Raw genomic sequence first — 15,527 nt, 5'->3', positions numbered from 1 at the left:
CTATTGGTCTGAATCCCAGGTGTAGATGTCTGACTTGTTTGGAGCTTTGGAATGCACACTGTGGCAGCTTCTGCTGCAGCACTACAAGTCGCAAAATGGCGGCCGGCGGTCAGCCCAGGTACATGTGGATGGAAAAATCACTCTGGCCACTCTAAAAATAGCCAATCCCTATCAAAAAAGCAGCTCAGCTGCAGTTGTTCAGATGAATCACAGGTGGAGGAGAGAAATTTGCTTCCAGTTATTCAATTATCCCTGCCTATTCTCGCCCTAGCATCAGCTGCGTCTAACCCTGTTCTATTCACATCGGGAGTGAGCACGTCCCGACGTGCGCACAAGCTTATAAGAGGCTGAGTCACATGCTGCACTTGGCCAATCACAGCCTTGCCAATAGTAGGCATGGCTGCGATGGCATCTTAGGGCAAGTAGTATGATGCATGTTGATTGGCTGCTTTGCAGCCTTTCAAAATGCGCCAAAATACATGCCGAACGACGAACCCGAACCCGAACTTTTACGAAAAAGTTCGGGTTCGGGTCCGTGTCACGAACACCCCAAAATTCGGTACGGACCCGAATTATGCTCGAACTGTTCGCTCAACACTAGTCATGGGCCAAGCCAATGGCACCTTTTTCCCCAAAAAACCTGTTGCAAAGTCAGGGAGCGTCAACAGTACAGTGCCCATGTCATCAGCATTATAAGTTACTGTTTCTTCCATTTAGGCTCCCTCTCCTCTTTGTCCCCCTCTCTGTCATCAGTCATCAATAATGGAATATGTGGCCATGAAACAACAATTTGCTTGTCTAGAAGCTGAACTTCCACCTGGCCAAGTTGTTGCTGGTGCAGTTGCTTCTGTACTACTTAGTGGATTCCACTGCCTTTACAGGACTGATGGCTTGCGTTCAGCCTGCATTGAAGATACATAGACTTGAAATTGTCACTGTGTAGCAAGGTGCGGTCCATCATTGAAACCTGTTGCATAAATTATGGCAAGGGACAATACATGTCTGCCCTAGCCCACTGGGTCAATATTTTGCAAAGCAGCAGCACACCATCACAGCAACAAGGCAAGGGCCTATTGAAACCTTCAAATCTGAGTCGGTATGATTCCCACACCAGGCTCATATCTACCTCCTTTACATCATCCTCCATAGTCATTCTCCTTTCCCAAACAGAAATAGGGCAGAGCATGGCTTCCACCCCGCCTCCCTCCTTATATATGTGTAAGCATAAGAGTTGCCAAGAGAACTGATTAGCCTGGACGAGATAAGCCACATAGTGGACCAGTTGCTAATGTGCATTACATTTTCTGCAGAATGTCTTCCAGTTAACTACAACTGAGCAAGGTGGACAGTAACAATGGCAGAAACATTGTGGCTGCACGGCATTTTGGAAAATAACACATGCTCATGCATGGCGCACATGATCAATTTAGCGATGCAGCACTTTTTTTTAACATGTATTGTGGCTTGTAGAAGATGTTGGCTATGTCCAAGAGAGTATGTGCAAATTTCAGACATTTTTATGTGGCTATGAGTACCCTAATGTACTTCAGTATCAGACCTTATTCACACAGTCAGTGTTTGGTCAGTGATTTCCATCAGTGATTGTGAGCCAAATCCAGGAGTGGACCCTCCACAGAGATAGGGTATAATGGAAAGATTTGCATTTGTTCTGTGTTTCTGACCCGCCCCTGGTTTTGGTTCACTCTAATATTATTTACTATTACTATCATTATGATAAAGAGCTTAAAATTAAAAGACAAACATTTGAAAACAAAAAATAAAAGATAAGAAGATAGAAAAAAAAATTTGTTCTGGGAGACCTCAGCATGCCATGTACCAATTTTCAGGCCATTCGGAGCACTTTTGATTCCGGTAAAACAGTTTTTGAGCCAAATCTAAATTTTTGACCAATACGTTCAAATCAGACCCAAAACGAATATAAATAAATTTGCTCTTCTCTAGATTATTTAAATTCAGTCTGCTCTTTAGAACTATCCACTTTGTTTGTAAAAGAAGACTGCGTGCTTGATTTTATATACTTGTGGCAATGAGACTGAATAAATTACCTGAATTTACTGCCTAAGAATGGTTTTGTCCATATAGTCACAAGCAGCACAGTGGGCACCATCAGTGGAGTAGCTTTAGGGGGTGCAGAGGTAGCAGGCCCAGTAGCCTGAGGGAGCACCTTGTGGTGCATAAGAAGACACTGGTACTATAAAAAGTGCATGCTGGTCAAGTTACACCTGGAAGGAAGGGGGTAGGTCTAGAATTTAGCATGGCGGTGGAGCTGCCCTTTAAATTTCTCCTCGGCCAGCACGAAGGGTATGTGCTTCCCTGCTCCTGGCCACAAAGCACTGAGGGAAAGAGGGGCCCAAGCTGAACTCTTCCACTAGGGCCCATGAACCTTTAGCTACGCCCCTGGGCAGTATGGTGGCTCAGTGGTTCACACTGGTGCTTTGCAGTGCTGGGGTACTAGGTTTAAAGAAAACCTGTTATGTTGAAAATGGTGTCTGAGCTGAAAGCGGCACGTTATAGGAGGAGCTGAGCAGATTAATATTAAATTTTATGGGAAAAGATTCAATAAAACTTGAGCTTTGGAGTCAAGGTTACTGAATCTTTTCTCGTGAAAAACCACTGACCTAAACCTAGAAAAGTTGGCTACATGCCTGTGCACAAAGCTAAAGAATGAATGTAGACCAATTATTAATAAAAATTCACAAACTCTTTATTAATCAATTACTATGAAAACACAATAAAAAGTGCCACACAAAAAGATGGAACAGCAGGGACACCTCGTGAACAATAGATGTAACACTTCCCACCTCAATGAAAAAAAGTCATATAAGTAACATAAATTAGATAATGCACCACACCCCCATACAGCCTTATAAATAAATGAAAAAGCGTAACACCCCTAAAAATAATTAGGCTGAATAGCACATTACAAAATACCAGAAGCAAAGGGGATGCTGGCTACCAGTAGTGTCCCACTCCAGACACTGTTTGCTGTTCATTAGTGATGAGGGGCAAGGGCAATATTCGAATTTGCGATATTTCACGAATATTTTGTAGAATATTCATCATATATTTGTGGATTTGCGAATTCGAGATTATATTCTTGATTGCGAAAATCGGCAATGCATTATTCACGTAATGCGCGCGAAATATCGGCGTGGGGTAGGCAACAATTTATTGTAAAGATCTGTATATATTTGAGTTAAAGCCTATTATTGTATGTGGTTCTTTTGTGAAGATTTCACCTTTTTCAATGCATGGATGAGATCTGAGGTAAAAGAGCATCAAATCTGAACCACAAATGGCAATTAACGCATGCGGTGTTTGATAAAAATGTATTGCGGAAATGCACAAAAATTGGTGTGGAATATCTGCAAGTCAGCTGGCAGCCGTGTGCAGGCAGCTTTATTAGAGAAGTGCATGCAATCATCATTTCTTTAAATAGGTTATTGTTTATCCATTGTAATTGCAAAACAAAAAATATATTTAAAAAAAACTGTAATAAAAATGCTAAATCTAAAATGACATTTTATGTATCTCATAAAAAGACGCCTTAGAGCTGTCTTAATGCAGCCTTACTCTTTGTGTGGTTTACGAGCATGCATGCAGTAATAGCCATCAAAATCACTGATCTCCATTTCTGACTTTACAGACCGTGACAGCACCTTTAATTTAACAATTTCATACCCGGCCTCTTTAAATGATTTTTCCACGTCATCCTTAGATATGGGCAGATGGGAAAAACAGCTATTACCAATATGATAGTATGAACAGTTAAGAATACTCTGCACTATAATGTGACCACCGGGTTTAAGTAGCTCCTTAAGCTTTTTCAATACATTGATGTAAGCTTCCCGGTCTTTACAAGCATTTTCTAAGCAGAGACAACTAATCAGAAGTCAGCTTCTGGCATAGGTACGTCAAAATGGCTTCTCCGCAAGAGCATCACACATTAACACTTTGGTTACTTTTCTCCTCTAGCGTTTCTTCCTTTTTTTTCCAATTATCTCTATTGAGAAGAATAGACAGATACGTTTTAGTCAATGCTTCACCACATTAAAAAGCAATAATATTAAAAATGATCAGCAAAAAAAAGTCATCTATAAACTTTTTGCAAAAAATAGCTTCAAAATATACATCCTTCATGTATTGTAGGTAATCTCAATCTCTATATCTGTGCTGTACTCTTTTCAGTTCTATTTAATGCAGTATGGTGGCTTCTTGTGAAGCAAGCACTAGTTTTCTTTAATTAAAAGGACTGTCTATTTGTTAAAATTCTTTTTGTTTGAAGGGGACCGCTGAAAGTTAACTCATCGCAGGGGGGTCCCCGTGCTGAAACTCCCAAACTGTAATCCGTGGGATAATCTGGAAGCAGGCTTCCCTTTAGCACAGTTATACGCAAATTGAGAATTACATGGCGTGCATTTAAATCACTGCCTGATTCCTAAAGTAGACATTCATTTTTGTTAGCAGTGTCCCCCAAAATAAGATAATGAAAAGGAATTTTTATTAATAGGGTCCCCACTGATTAGCCACAATCTGTGCAGAAACAAGTAAGACTACTTTCACACTACGTTCAGAGCGGGGTCCGTCTGATGTCTGCACAGACGGATCCAACTCCTATAATGTAGACGTTTGTATCCGTTCAGAACGGATCCGTCTGCATTATAGTTAAAAAAATAATTCTAAGTCTGAAAGTTAGCACTGAACGGATCCGTTCCAGACTTTACATTGAAAGTCAATGGGGGGACCGGATCCGTTTGAAGATTGAGCCATATTGTGTCATCTGCAAACGGATCAGTCCCCATTGACTTACATTGTAAGTCTGGACGGATCCACTTGCCTCCGCACGGCCATGTTGGAGCAAGAGAATGCCAAGAGTGTGCAAAGCAGGTAATCAAAGCAAAAGGTGGCTACTTTGAAGAACCTAGATATTACATATTTTCAGTTGTTTCACACTTGTTTGTTATGTATATAATTCCATATGTGTTAATTCATAGTTTTTTGATGCCTTCATAGTCATGAAAATAAAGAAAACTCTTTGAATGAGAAGGTGTGTCCAAACTTTTGGTCCCGTGTACTGTATATAAGGGGAGCAAATCCTGCACTTGTGGCCCGTTGCTAATGATGATCCCCAGCAAAAATGTATACAGTGGGCAACGGGCACAAGTGCAGGATTTGGCAACGGGCCAAAGTGCAGGATTTGCTCCCCTGTATATACTGGGAGTGCAGAATTTATTAGGCAAGTTGTATTTTTGAGGATTAATTTTATTATTGAACAACAACCATGTTTCTCAATGAACCAAAAAACTCATTAATATCAAAGCTGAATATTTTTGGAAGGTTGGACCACAGGTTCTCAATGGGGTTCAGATCAGGTGAACAAGGAGGCCATGTCATTAGATTTTCTTCTTTTATACCCTTTCTTGCCAGCCACGCTGTGGAGTACTTGGACGCGTGTGATGGAGCATTGTCCTGCATGAAAATCATGTTTTTCTTGAAGGATGCAGACTTCTTGTACCTGTACCACTGCTTGAAGAAGGTGTCTTCCAGAAACTGGCAGTAGGACTGGGAGTTGAGCTTGACTCCATTTCCATCCTCAACCCGAAAAGGCCCCACAAGCTCATCTTTGATACCAGCCCAAACCAGTACTCCACCTTGCTGGCGTCTGAGTCGGACTGGAGCTCTCTGCCCTTTACCACTCCCTCCCAGAACATATTAGAACTATACCAGATTACCTGGAATTCAGGAAGCTGGTTAAGACCTGGCTATTTGTGTAGGATGACGTAGGGGCCCACCAATACAGCCATCCACAAGCGCTTCGATCGGATTGAGTTCCTCTAGAGCGCTATATAAGGACTTAGTAACATAACATAACATAACCAATACAGCCACGGGCCCATCCATCTGGCCCATCAAGGACTCACTCTCATTTCATCAGTCCATAAAACCTTAGAAAAATCAGTCTTGAGATATTTCTTGGCCCAGTCTTGACGTTTCAGCTTGTACGTCTTGTTCAGTGGCGGTCGTCTTTCAGCCTTTCTTACCTTGGCCATGTCTCTGAGTATTGCACACCTTGTGCTTTTGGGCACTCCAGTGATGTTGCAGCTCTGAAATATGGCCAAACTGGTGGCAAGTGGCATCTTGGCAGCTGCACGCTTGACTTTTCTCAGTTCATGGGCAGTTTTTTGCGCCTTGGTTTTTCCACACGCTTCTTGCGGCCCTGTTGACTATTTTGAATGAAACGCCTAATTGTTCGATGATCACGCTTCAGAAGCTTTGCAATTTTAAGAGTGCTGCATCCCTCTGCAAGATATCTCACTATTTTTGACTTTTCTGAGCCTGTCAAGTCCTTCTTTTGACCCATTGGCCAAAGGAAAGGAAGTTGCCTAATAATTATGCACACCTAATATAGGGTGTTGATGTCATTAGACCACACCCTTCTCATTACAGAGATGCACATCACCTAATATGCTTAATGGTAGTAGGCTTTCGAGCCTATACAGCTTGGAGTAAGACAACATGCATAAAGGGATGATGTGGTCAAATACTAATTTGCCTAATAATTCTGCACACAGTGTATATGCACAACTGCATGTGGGTTTGAGCACTTCCTGCCTGTTTAATACCATTCCTTTCTTTTCAGTTTGTATAATAGAGGTACCTGGAGGTATATAAACTCCAATCTAAATGTGCCTGCTTTCCATCCACAGGCTACATTTAGGTGCACCTGCGAGGCTTGGGCCATATCAGCCAGTCTTGAGTGGGACCTCGCAGACTCCTCCCTCCTTCCATTGCTAGCATGGTTACATGCTGGAGGTAAACTGGTGAGTTGCCTGTGAGTCGGACCTCATGCCTCCTGTAATTTGCCCCACTGGCCCCATGGTATTGCCCATACGGCACAGGTAGGTGAGTGATAGATCCCGAGCTACTTGAGAAACCTTGGCGCGGTGCTCGGGGCTCAGACATGTCCTACCCCCCGTAGGACATGTTGTCTAATCTCTCAATTTTAAAATCAGTTTTGAGGGTTTAGTAAGACCGCAGAGTGCACCTGTCTTTGCTATTATATATTGTTATATGGTTCCTCTGGATCAACTTGAAGGATAACAGGCTGAACTTGATGGACAGATGTCTTTTTTCAACCTCATAAATTATGTTACTATGTTACTATTCCCGAATCGATTCTATACTAATCAAATTTGCTCCAACTGGCCTGAAAATTGGTATATGATACTCTAAAGACTCCTAGGACTCTGATTTATTTTGACTTTCTTTTTATATTTTGTTGTTCTCTCTTTTTTTATCTTTAGTTTTTTATGTGTATTTGCCAGATGGTGTTTAAACACACACTGTGTTAATTGACAAAGGAAATACTTGGCTTGTTCTCAACTAGCCTGGAAAGATATTCCCTTTTGTTTAGGAATGGCAGCAGTACAGTGTGAATGTGGAAAGGGTAGATTAATAGAGAAATGTGACTACAATAGTAGCAACAGCAGTAGCATAGCATGGAACTCCTAGGACTCAGATTTTTTTTTTATATATATATTTTTTTTGTTCTCTCTTATCTTTAATTTTTTATGTGGTTTTTTTTGCAGATGGTGTTTAAACAGACAACTGGCTTGTTGGGATAAAGCGTCAATAATTATGCCTGAAAAGGGGAAAATCCCTGCCCTTTTTATACACATAGGTAAATGTCAGAAAAAAACAGTGCCTTGCTCTGCACAAGCATCCAAAAAATTATGCCTGCCAGTATTTATACACACATGTGTTAATTGACTAAAGAAATACTGGGCTTGCTCTCAACAAGCCTGGAAGGCATGTGACTACAATAGTAGCGACAGCATTAGCAGCATAGCATGGAACAGACAAGGCAGACAAGTATATGTATCTGCAGCTGTGTTGGCATAGTAGTAGTGGCAGCTTTGTAGTGGTAGTGAAAGTAGGGTAATGGAAGTGTTAGGCTGGGTTCACACGAGCGTGTCCGGATTAGTTCCGGATGCGTCCCGGTGTGGTTGCGGCAAACCCGCGCGAGTAGGAATGCCAATTGCAGTCAGTTTTGACTGCGATTGCATTCCAATGTTCAGTTTTTATCGCGCGGGTGCAATGTGTTTTGCACGCGCGTAATAAAAAACCGACTGTGGTACCCAGACCCGAACTTCTTCACAGAAGTTCAGGTTTGGGTTCGGTGTTGTGTAGATGTTATTATTTTCCCTTATAACATGGTTATAAGGGAAATTAATAGCATTCTGAAAACAGAATGCTTAGTAGGTGATCAATGAGGGTTAAAAATATTTTTTTTTAAATTAACTCACCTTCTCCTCTTCTTCGCGTAGTTCTCCCGGTCTTTAGTTCTTTAAAAGATGAACTATGGGCTAAAGGACCTTTGGTGACGTCAGATCACATGCTCCAATCACATGGTCCATCACCGCGGTGATGTACCATGTGATTGGAGCATGTGATCTGACGTCACCAAAGGTCCTTTAGCCGATAGTTCATCTTTGAAAAGTAAAGAAGAAACGGGAGCTACGCGAACAAGAGGAGAAGGTGAGTTAATTTTTTTATTTTTTTAACCCTCAATTGATCACCTACTATGCATTCTGTATTCAGAATGCTATTATTTTCCCTTATAACCATGTTATAAGGGAAAATAATACAGTTTATACACTGTCACCTAGCAACCATGCGTGAAAATCGCACCGCATCCGCACTTGCTTGCGGATGCTTGCGATTTTCACGCAACCCCATTCACTTCTATGGGGCCTGCGTTGCGTGAAAAACGCAGAATATAGAGCATGCTGCGATTTTCACGCAACGCATAAGTGATGCGTGAAAATCATTGCTCATCTGAACAGCCCCATTGAAATGAATGGGTCCAGATTCAGTGTGGGTGCAATGCGTTCACCTACCGCATTGCACCCGCGCGGAAATCTCGCCCGTGTGAACGCAGCCTTAGTAGGGAAATTAGCAGATTAACATCTGGGCAGAAAGGCAGAAAGTCAGCAATGCCAGCAATAGCAGATTTATTTATAGGCTTCAACCAGAGGTGTGTTAAAATTTTCACAGATCCATGAGTGATGCATTTTATTAAATGTAATTTTTTTTTACCATGGAAGTAGAAAAAAATTGGACTGCTGGGCATAAGTATGAATATCATACAACAAAATAACAATTTGGGGAAGGTGTTAAACTGTACCACAATGTACACTATGCCAAAAGACTGATGGCATATGACAAAAACTGCGGCTGATGACATAGAGAATTAAATTTTAGAATAGGATAACATTTAGATTAAGATGCAGAACTGCACCACCTGGTCAAAAGTCCAACTAATGGAACATGGCAAAAACTGCAGCTGATGACAGAAAATAATTCAATTTCAGAAAAGGATTACATTTTGATGAAGGTGTAGAACTGTGCCACTACGGACACCTGGCCAAAAGAAGAGTCTGAGCAGAAGAAGCAGCTGATGATGATGACAAGGACACTGTACTGCTTGGGAATGCAGGCTAGCTGCCACAAAGAAGACCATAAGGCGGATTGACTAGTTCTCATCTGGAATGCTGGCCACTATTTTCCCACGGGCTGCAATAGAGCCCTGATACCTAGATTTGTCTTTGAATGCCCATAGCTTATTTTAATCCTGCAGATCAAAACATTTTACAACAGTAAATAACGCCATTATTATACCCCTGCTATTAAACACACAACTTGGTGACCAGTCCCTCACTCCCTAAGGCTCAATTCACACCTGAGCGTTCTGAAAGGAGCGCTCTGTATGCGCGATTGTACGGACGTATACAGAGACAAGTGTGCACACAGTGTCGCGCGTCCCCGAAAGTCTATGTACGGGAACGCGCGACAAGCGCCCAAAAAAACGCTCCTGTACTTGTGTGAGCGTCGGGCGTTTTACAGCGCGATCGTACGCGCTGTAAAACGCCCAGGTGAGAACCATTCCCATAGGGAAGCATTGGTTTCTCCTTGTTGAGCGTTTTACAGCGCGTAGGAACGCGCTGTAAAACGCTCAGGTGTGAATTGAGCCTAAGGCTCAATTCACACCTGAGCGTTTTACAGCGCGTTCCTACGCGCTGTAAAACGCTCAACAAGGAGAAACCAATGCTTCCCTATGGGAATGGTTCTCACCTGGGCGTTTTACAGCGCGTACGATCGCGCTGTAAACGCCCGACGCTCACACAAGTACAGGAGCGTTTTTTTGGGCGCTTGTCGCGCGTTCCCGTACATAGACTTTCGGGAACGCGCGACACTGTGTGCACACTTGTCTCTGTATGCGCGCTTGTAAACGTCCGTACAATCGCGCATACAGAGCGCTCCTTTCAGAACGCTCAGGTGTGAATTGAGCCTTAGGCTCAGTTCAGACCTGAGCGTTTTACAGCGCGTTCCTACGCGCTGTAAAACGCTCAACAAGGAGAAACCAATGCTTCCCTATGGGAATGGTTCTCACCTGGGCGTTTTACAGCGCATACGATCGCGCTGTAAAACGCCCGACGCTCAAACAAGTACAGGAGCGTTTTTTTGGGCGCTTGTCGCGCGTTCCCCTACATAGACTTTCGGGAACGCGCGACACTGTGTGTACGCTTGTCTCTGTATGCGTGATTGTAAACGCCCGTACAATCGCGCATACAGAGCGCTCCTTTCAGAACGCTCAGGTCTGAACTGAGCCTAAGGCTGGGTTCAGACCTAAGCGTATTTGATATGCGCGTTTAACACGCGTTTTTGCCGCGTTTTTATGCGCGTTTTTTGCAGTAGTAAACGCGCGTTTGACGCGCGTTTATGTGATTGACTGCAGTGTCCTATGGCCACAAACGCGCGTCAAAACGCCCCAAAGAAGCTCAAGAACTTGTTTGAGCGTAGGGCGTTTTTTCAGCGCGTTCAAACGCGCTGTAAAACGCTCAAGTGAGAACCAGGGCCATAGGGAAGCATTGGTTTTCATGTGTTGAGCGTTTTACAGCGCGTTTGAACGCGCTGTAAAACGCTCAAGTGTGAACCCAGCCTAAGGCTGGGTTCAGACCTGAGGCTGGGTTCAGACCTGAGCGTCTTTGATATGCGCGTTTAACGCGCGTTTTTGACGCGCGTTTTTGACGAGCGTTTTTTGCAATAGTAAACGCGCGTTTGACGCGCGTTTGTGTGATTGACTGCAATGTCCTATGGCCACAAACGCGCGTCAAAACGCCCCAAAGAAGCTCAAGTACTTGTTTGAGCGTAGGGCGTTTTACAGCGCGTTTTTCAGCGCTGTAAAACGCTCAAGTGAGAACCAGGGCCATAGGGAAGCATTGGTTTTTATGTGTTGAGCGTTTTACAGCGCTGAAAAACGCGCTGTAAAACGCTCAAGTGTGAACCCAGCCTGAGCGTATTTGATATGCGCGTTTAACACGCGTTTGTGTCGCGCGTTTTTGTCACGCGTTTTTGTCCATAGTCAACGCGCGTATTACGCGCGTTTGTGTGATTAACAGCAGTGTCCTATGGCTGCAAACGCGCGACAAAACGCCCCAAAGAAGCTCAAGAACTTGTTTGAGCGTAGGACGTTTTACAGTGCGTTTGAACGCGCTGTAAAACGCTCAAGTGTGAACCCAGCCTTAACCCTCAGTTCACACCTGAGCGTTTTACAGCGCGTTCCTACACGCGTATGTCTCTGTATGCGCGATTGTAAACGCCCGTACAATCGCGCATACAGAGCGCTCCTTTCAGAACGCTCAGGTCTGAACTGAGCCTTAGGGAACGCGCGACAATGTGTGTTTGCTTGTCTCTGTATGCGCGATTGTAACGCCCGTACAATCGCGCATACAGAGCGCTCCTTTCAGAACGCTCAGGCTGGGTTCAGACCTGAGCGTCTTTGATATGCGTGTTTAACGCGCGTTTTTGACGCGCGTTTTTGACGATCGTTTTTTGCAATAGTAAACGCGCGTTTGCCGCGCGTTTGTGTGATTGACTGCAATGTCCTATGGCCACAAACGCGCGTCAAAACGCCCCAAAGAAGCTCAAGTACTTGTTTGAGCGTAGGGCGTTTTTCAGCGCTGTAAAACGCTCAAGTGAGAACCAGGGCCATAGGGAAGCATTGGTTTTCATGTGTTGAGCGTTTTACAGCGCGTTTGAACGCGCTGTAAAACGCTCAAGTGTGGACCCAGCCTCAGGTGTGAACCCAGCGTAAAGCTTTCCCCTGATTAAATTACCTAAAATCTACCCAATTACCATATAGCTCTCATGATTTTCCCTGTCAATATTCACAGTAAAATGGTCAGGGCGCTGTTTTTATGCAATTTTTTCAGAATGAATCCCAAAAAAGCTTTGGATTCATTTTGCATTAAAATTTATGTAAAATTCGTAACAAATCTTATTAATTTAGAATTGATTAACTCATCGCCAGTCTGATTTTATTTGTGTTGCCAAGTTTTGGAATAGGCCAGCACTTATAGTCTACTTAAATATGCCAATTCTTACATGGTACTCAGTGCAGTCAATAAGCTGTGTAATGCACATATGTGTTGGCTCATCCAGAACGAAAGAAACTCTTGGTACCTGCTTTCAGCTATGGCTAACTGATGAAAGTCCACAAATAAGGGCCCCTCCTGTATTTACTCAGAATGCCCCAATAAGATATTTGAAATGGGTTTCTCACATCTGACCTAAAAATATGTGGCTTCATCAAATAACTTTCAAATTCTATATTGTTTTAATATTTTATCATTTTAATTCCTATGATGTACCTGTTACCTTCCAGTTCACACACGTATTTGGCAAAATGAGACCAGTCTAAAGCAGCTGGGTCCTTTTTCAGCCATTTTTCCAATTGCTCTCGGTTTTGCTCAAGAAAATCAGAGGTTATAATGCTGTTGAACACTTCACAAGAAGAGAACAGATGATAAAATCCGGGTCCAGCTCCGAAGTCAATTAGTATGTCTCCTTTCACACCTCCTTAGGGAAAAAACACAGTATAAGCTTCTGATGAGCAACTTGGAAACAAAGAAAAGACCAACACTTTAATTTCAGCTACACATAGATGAAAACACATTACAACAATTTCTCATTATCAGAACAGTTAGCCACAAGATTTGACAGGGAGAAATCTTTATCTTAAAGGCTATGGACTCCTTTAAAGGCATTTTTTAAAATTATTTAATTGTACTCATTTTGAGCTAAATATCTTTTTTTTTTTCAATTGGTCTTTATGAAAAATGTTCAGCCCCTTTCTCTGTATAGCTTTGAGATTCTCTAGTACCAGGCTTTGTGTTTATACTATTTCCAGTCCACCAGCTCAGCTAATGGCTCCTTATCTCTTATCTATTGACCTCATAAACACAATTCTTATCTTACTTATAAGAATAAGACTTGAACAAGTGTTTATGAGCTATAAGTGGCAACTCTAGAAACAATATATAGGGGGGCACATAAGATACCACAGTCAAAAATGGGGGAGCACTAATAATTTTCACCACTTAATCATACTACTAACAAAACAAAATACGTATATATAAATAAGATTACAAAATACGAGAGTATTACAGTATGCAGGGATACCTTATTATTGTACTAACCTAATACTTTTTTTGGTATGAGATGACGGTTTGATTGGTACTAATTTAGGGTGCCTATGACTTTTTGATTGTTTGGTTATACACTTTTTGTGATGTAAGGTTACAAAAAAATGGCTTTTTTGGCACAGATTTTTTTTTTATGGTGTTCACCTAAGGGGTTAAGTCATATGATATTTTTATAAAGCAGGTTCCTACGGACGCGAAGATATCTAATATGTCTACTTTTTTTTATTTATTTCACTTTAGCACAATAATAGCAGTTTTGAAGCAAAAAAAATCATATTTTAGTGTTGTCACGGCGGACAGGATACAAGATACACAGAATATCAACAAACAAGTGTCTAGGCAAGAAGCTGGGGATAAAGGTCACCTCCTGACAAATCCCTACCAGCTCTCCCTAGACTTCTATGCCCACGTTCAGACCCTGAAGGTGGGAATAAACGTGTCCCCGTGCCTAGGCTGAAGATTCCCTAAAATCCCTAAGATGGTGAAAGGGGGAAAGAGGCAGCCTGCTCCCTCAGGACCTGAAGGGGGCCGGCGTCTCTCTACCAGCCTAGACAGACATAAACAATAAAACAAAACCAACTTATCTATTACTGAGCAGGAACAGCAAATCCTTCCTTCCTCTGAGCCAGACAGAAGCTATAACCCGCACAGGACACTGGGAGTGGGCGTAATTATACTCAAACCAACGACCCTACCCAGTGCACCTGAAGGGAGGCGGACACAGCTCAACTCCAAAACAAAAACAAAAGGCTACACACGTGCTGCTAACCTGGCAGACCTCCGCACATAACCTGAGCAGGGCATGACAAGTGTCTCCATTGTCTGAGAGTGATAGCTTTTTTATTTTTTGACTGATTGTCTTAGATAGGATCAAATTTTTGGTGGGATGAGATGGCGGTTTAACCTGTTTTACGGGTACGTCCTATGTATTTCTGATCACCGGCGGGCGGTGATCGGAACCCGGTGCCTGCTCAAATCATTGAGCAGGCACCTGGGGACAATGCGACGGGAAATCCTGTGACCCCCCCCCCCCCCCCCCCCCCCGTGTAGGCGATCGCAGCAAACCGCAGGTCAATTCAGACCTGCGATTTTCTGCGTTTCCGGGTTATTCGGGTCTCTGGGGACCTGATAACCCGGAACAGGATGGTGATTGGTGGTGTGATAATACACCACCAATCACCATCCTGCGATCCTGAGAGGTGATGGTGACATCACCTCTCAGGATCGCTCTCATTGGTCTGCTGCAGGGGCGGGCATTTCAAATTGCATCAGCGCTCCTCTCCCCCTACTTTTCAGATCTCCAGCCAGCACCCCCATCTGTAAAAAGCTCAGGATCATCAGCCAGCACCCCTATCTGTGCCCCAGCATCCCCAGCACCACCAGGTATTTAGGGAAAGGCTAGGGACAGGTTAGATTAGGCAGGGATATTTAGGAAAAGTTAGTGGAAGAAAAGAAAAAAAAGAAACGTTTGTGATTGCATCACCCTAAATCGGGTGTCTGGGGTCCACAGCACAGCCTAAACCCCCAGGGGTGCTGCAGCTTGCCCCACTCCCCCCCCCACAACTTATTTGGGGCACAAGCATTATTTTTTTTTTGTGTGTACGCTGACTGTGGCCGGCACTCTTAGCATCCGGCCACTGTTATCGTATTGCACACCCCACAGCTGATCAACTCCAGATGGTTGATCAGGGATTTAGAATTTTTTATATATTTTTTTCACATTTTTTGCCCTTTTTTTAGTTAGTCTTTTTTTTTTTGTCTGTTAGGTTTAGGCTAAGTTTGCGAACACCCGTGCCCCCACACACACTGAATAAAGATTTACACGCACGCACACACACACACACACGCACACACACACTTCCTTATGGTCCGCCGGATGTTCTCGGCCGAGGAGGCATACGCCCAGCTTGCCTCCGACTCCAAGAGTCCCAGTGAGGACGAGGATGACCCCACTTTCCT

The 15,527-nt window shown here is 43.2% G+C and overlaps 1 protein-coding gene across 1 annotated transcript in view; it reads right to left on the bottom strand.

Annotated features, from left to right (window-relative positions):
* Positions 1 to 3,947: 3,947 nt before the first annotated feature.
* The window catches only part of LOC120996795 (indolethylamine N-methyltransferase-like), a 29,035-nt gene continuing 17,455 nt past the window's right edge, over positions 3,948 to 15,527 (bottom strand). Inside the window, exons 2-3 of the mRNA XM_040426790.1 lie at positions 12,735 to 12,939; positions 3,948 to 4,024 (exon numbers count right to left, since the gene is read on the bottom strand). Of these exons, the coding sequence (XP_040282724.1) occupies positions 3,961 to 4,024; positions 12,735 to 12,939 (269 nt within the window). The 3' untranslated portion in view covers positions 3,948 to 3,960. The remainder of the gene's footprint in view (positions 4,025 to 12,734; positions 12,940 to 15,527) is intronic.

The sequence above is a fragment of the Bufo bufo genome, chromosome 1 (assembly GCF_905171765.1).
Source record: "Bufo bufo chromosome 1, aBufBuf1.1, whole genome shotgun sequence".
In the NCBI taxonomy this organism is placed as follows: Eukaryota; Metazoa; Chordata; class Amphibia; order Anura; family Bufonidae; genus Bufo; species Bufo bufo.
The sequence above is the reverse complement of the archived record's forward strand: the minus strand, read 5'-3'. Positions and strand labels throughout refer to the sequence as shown.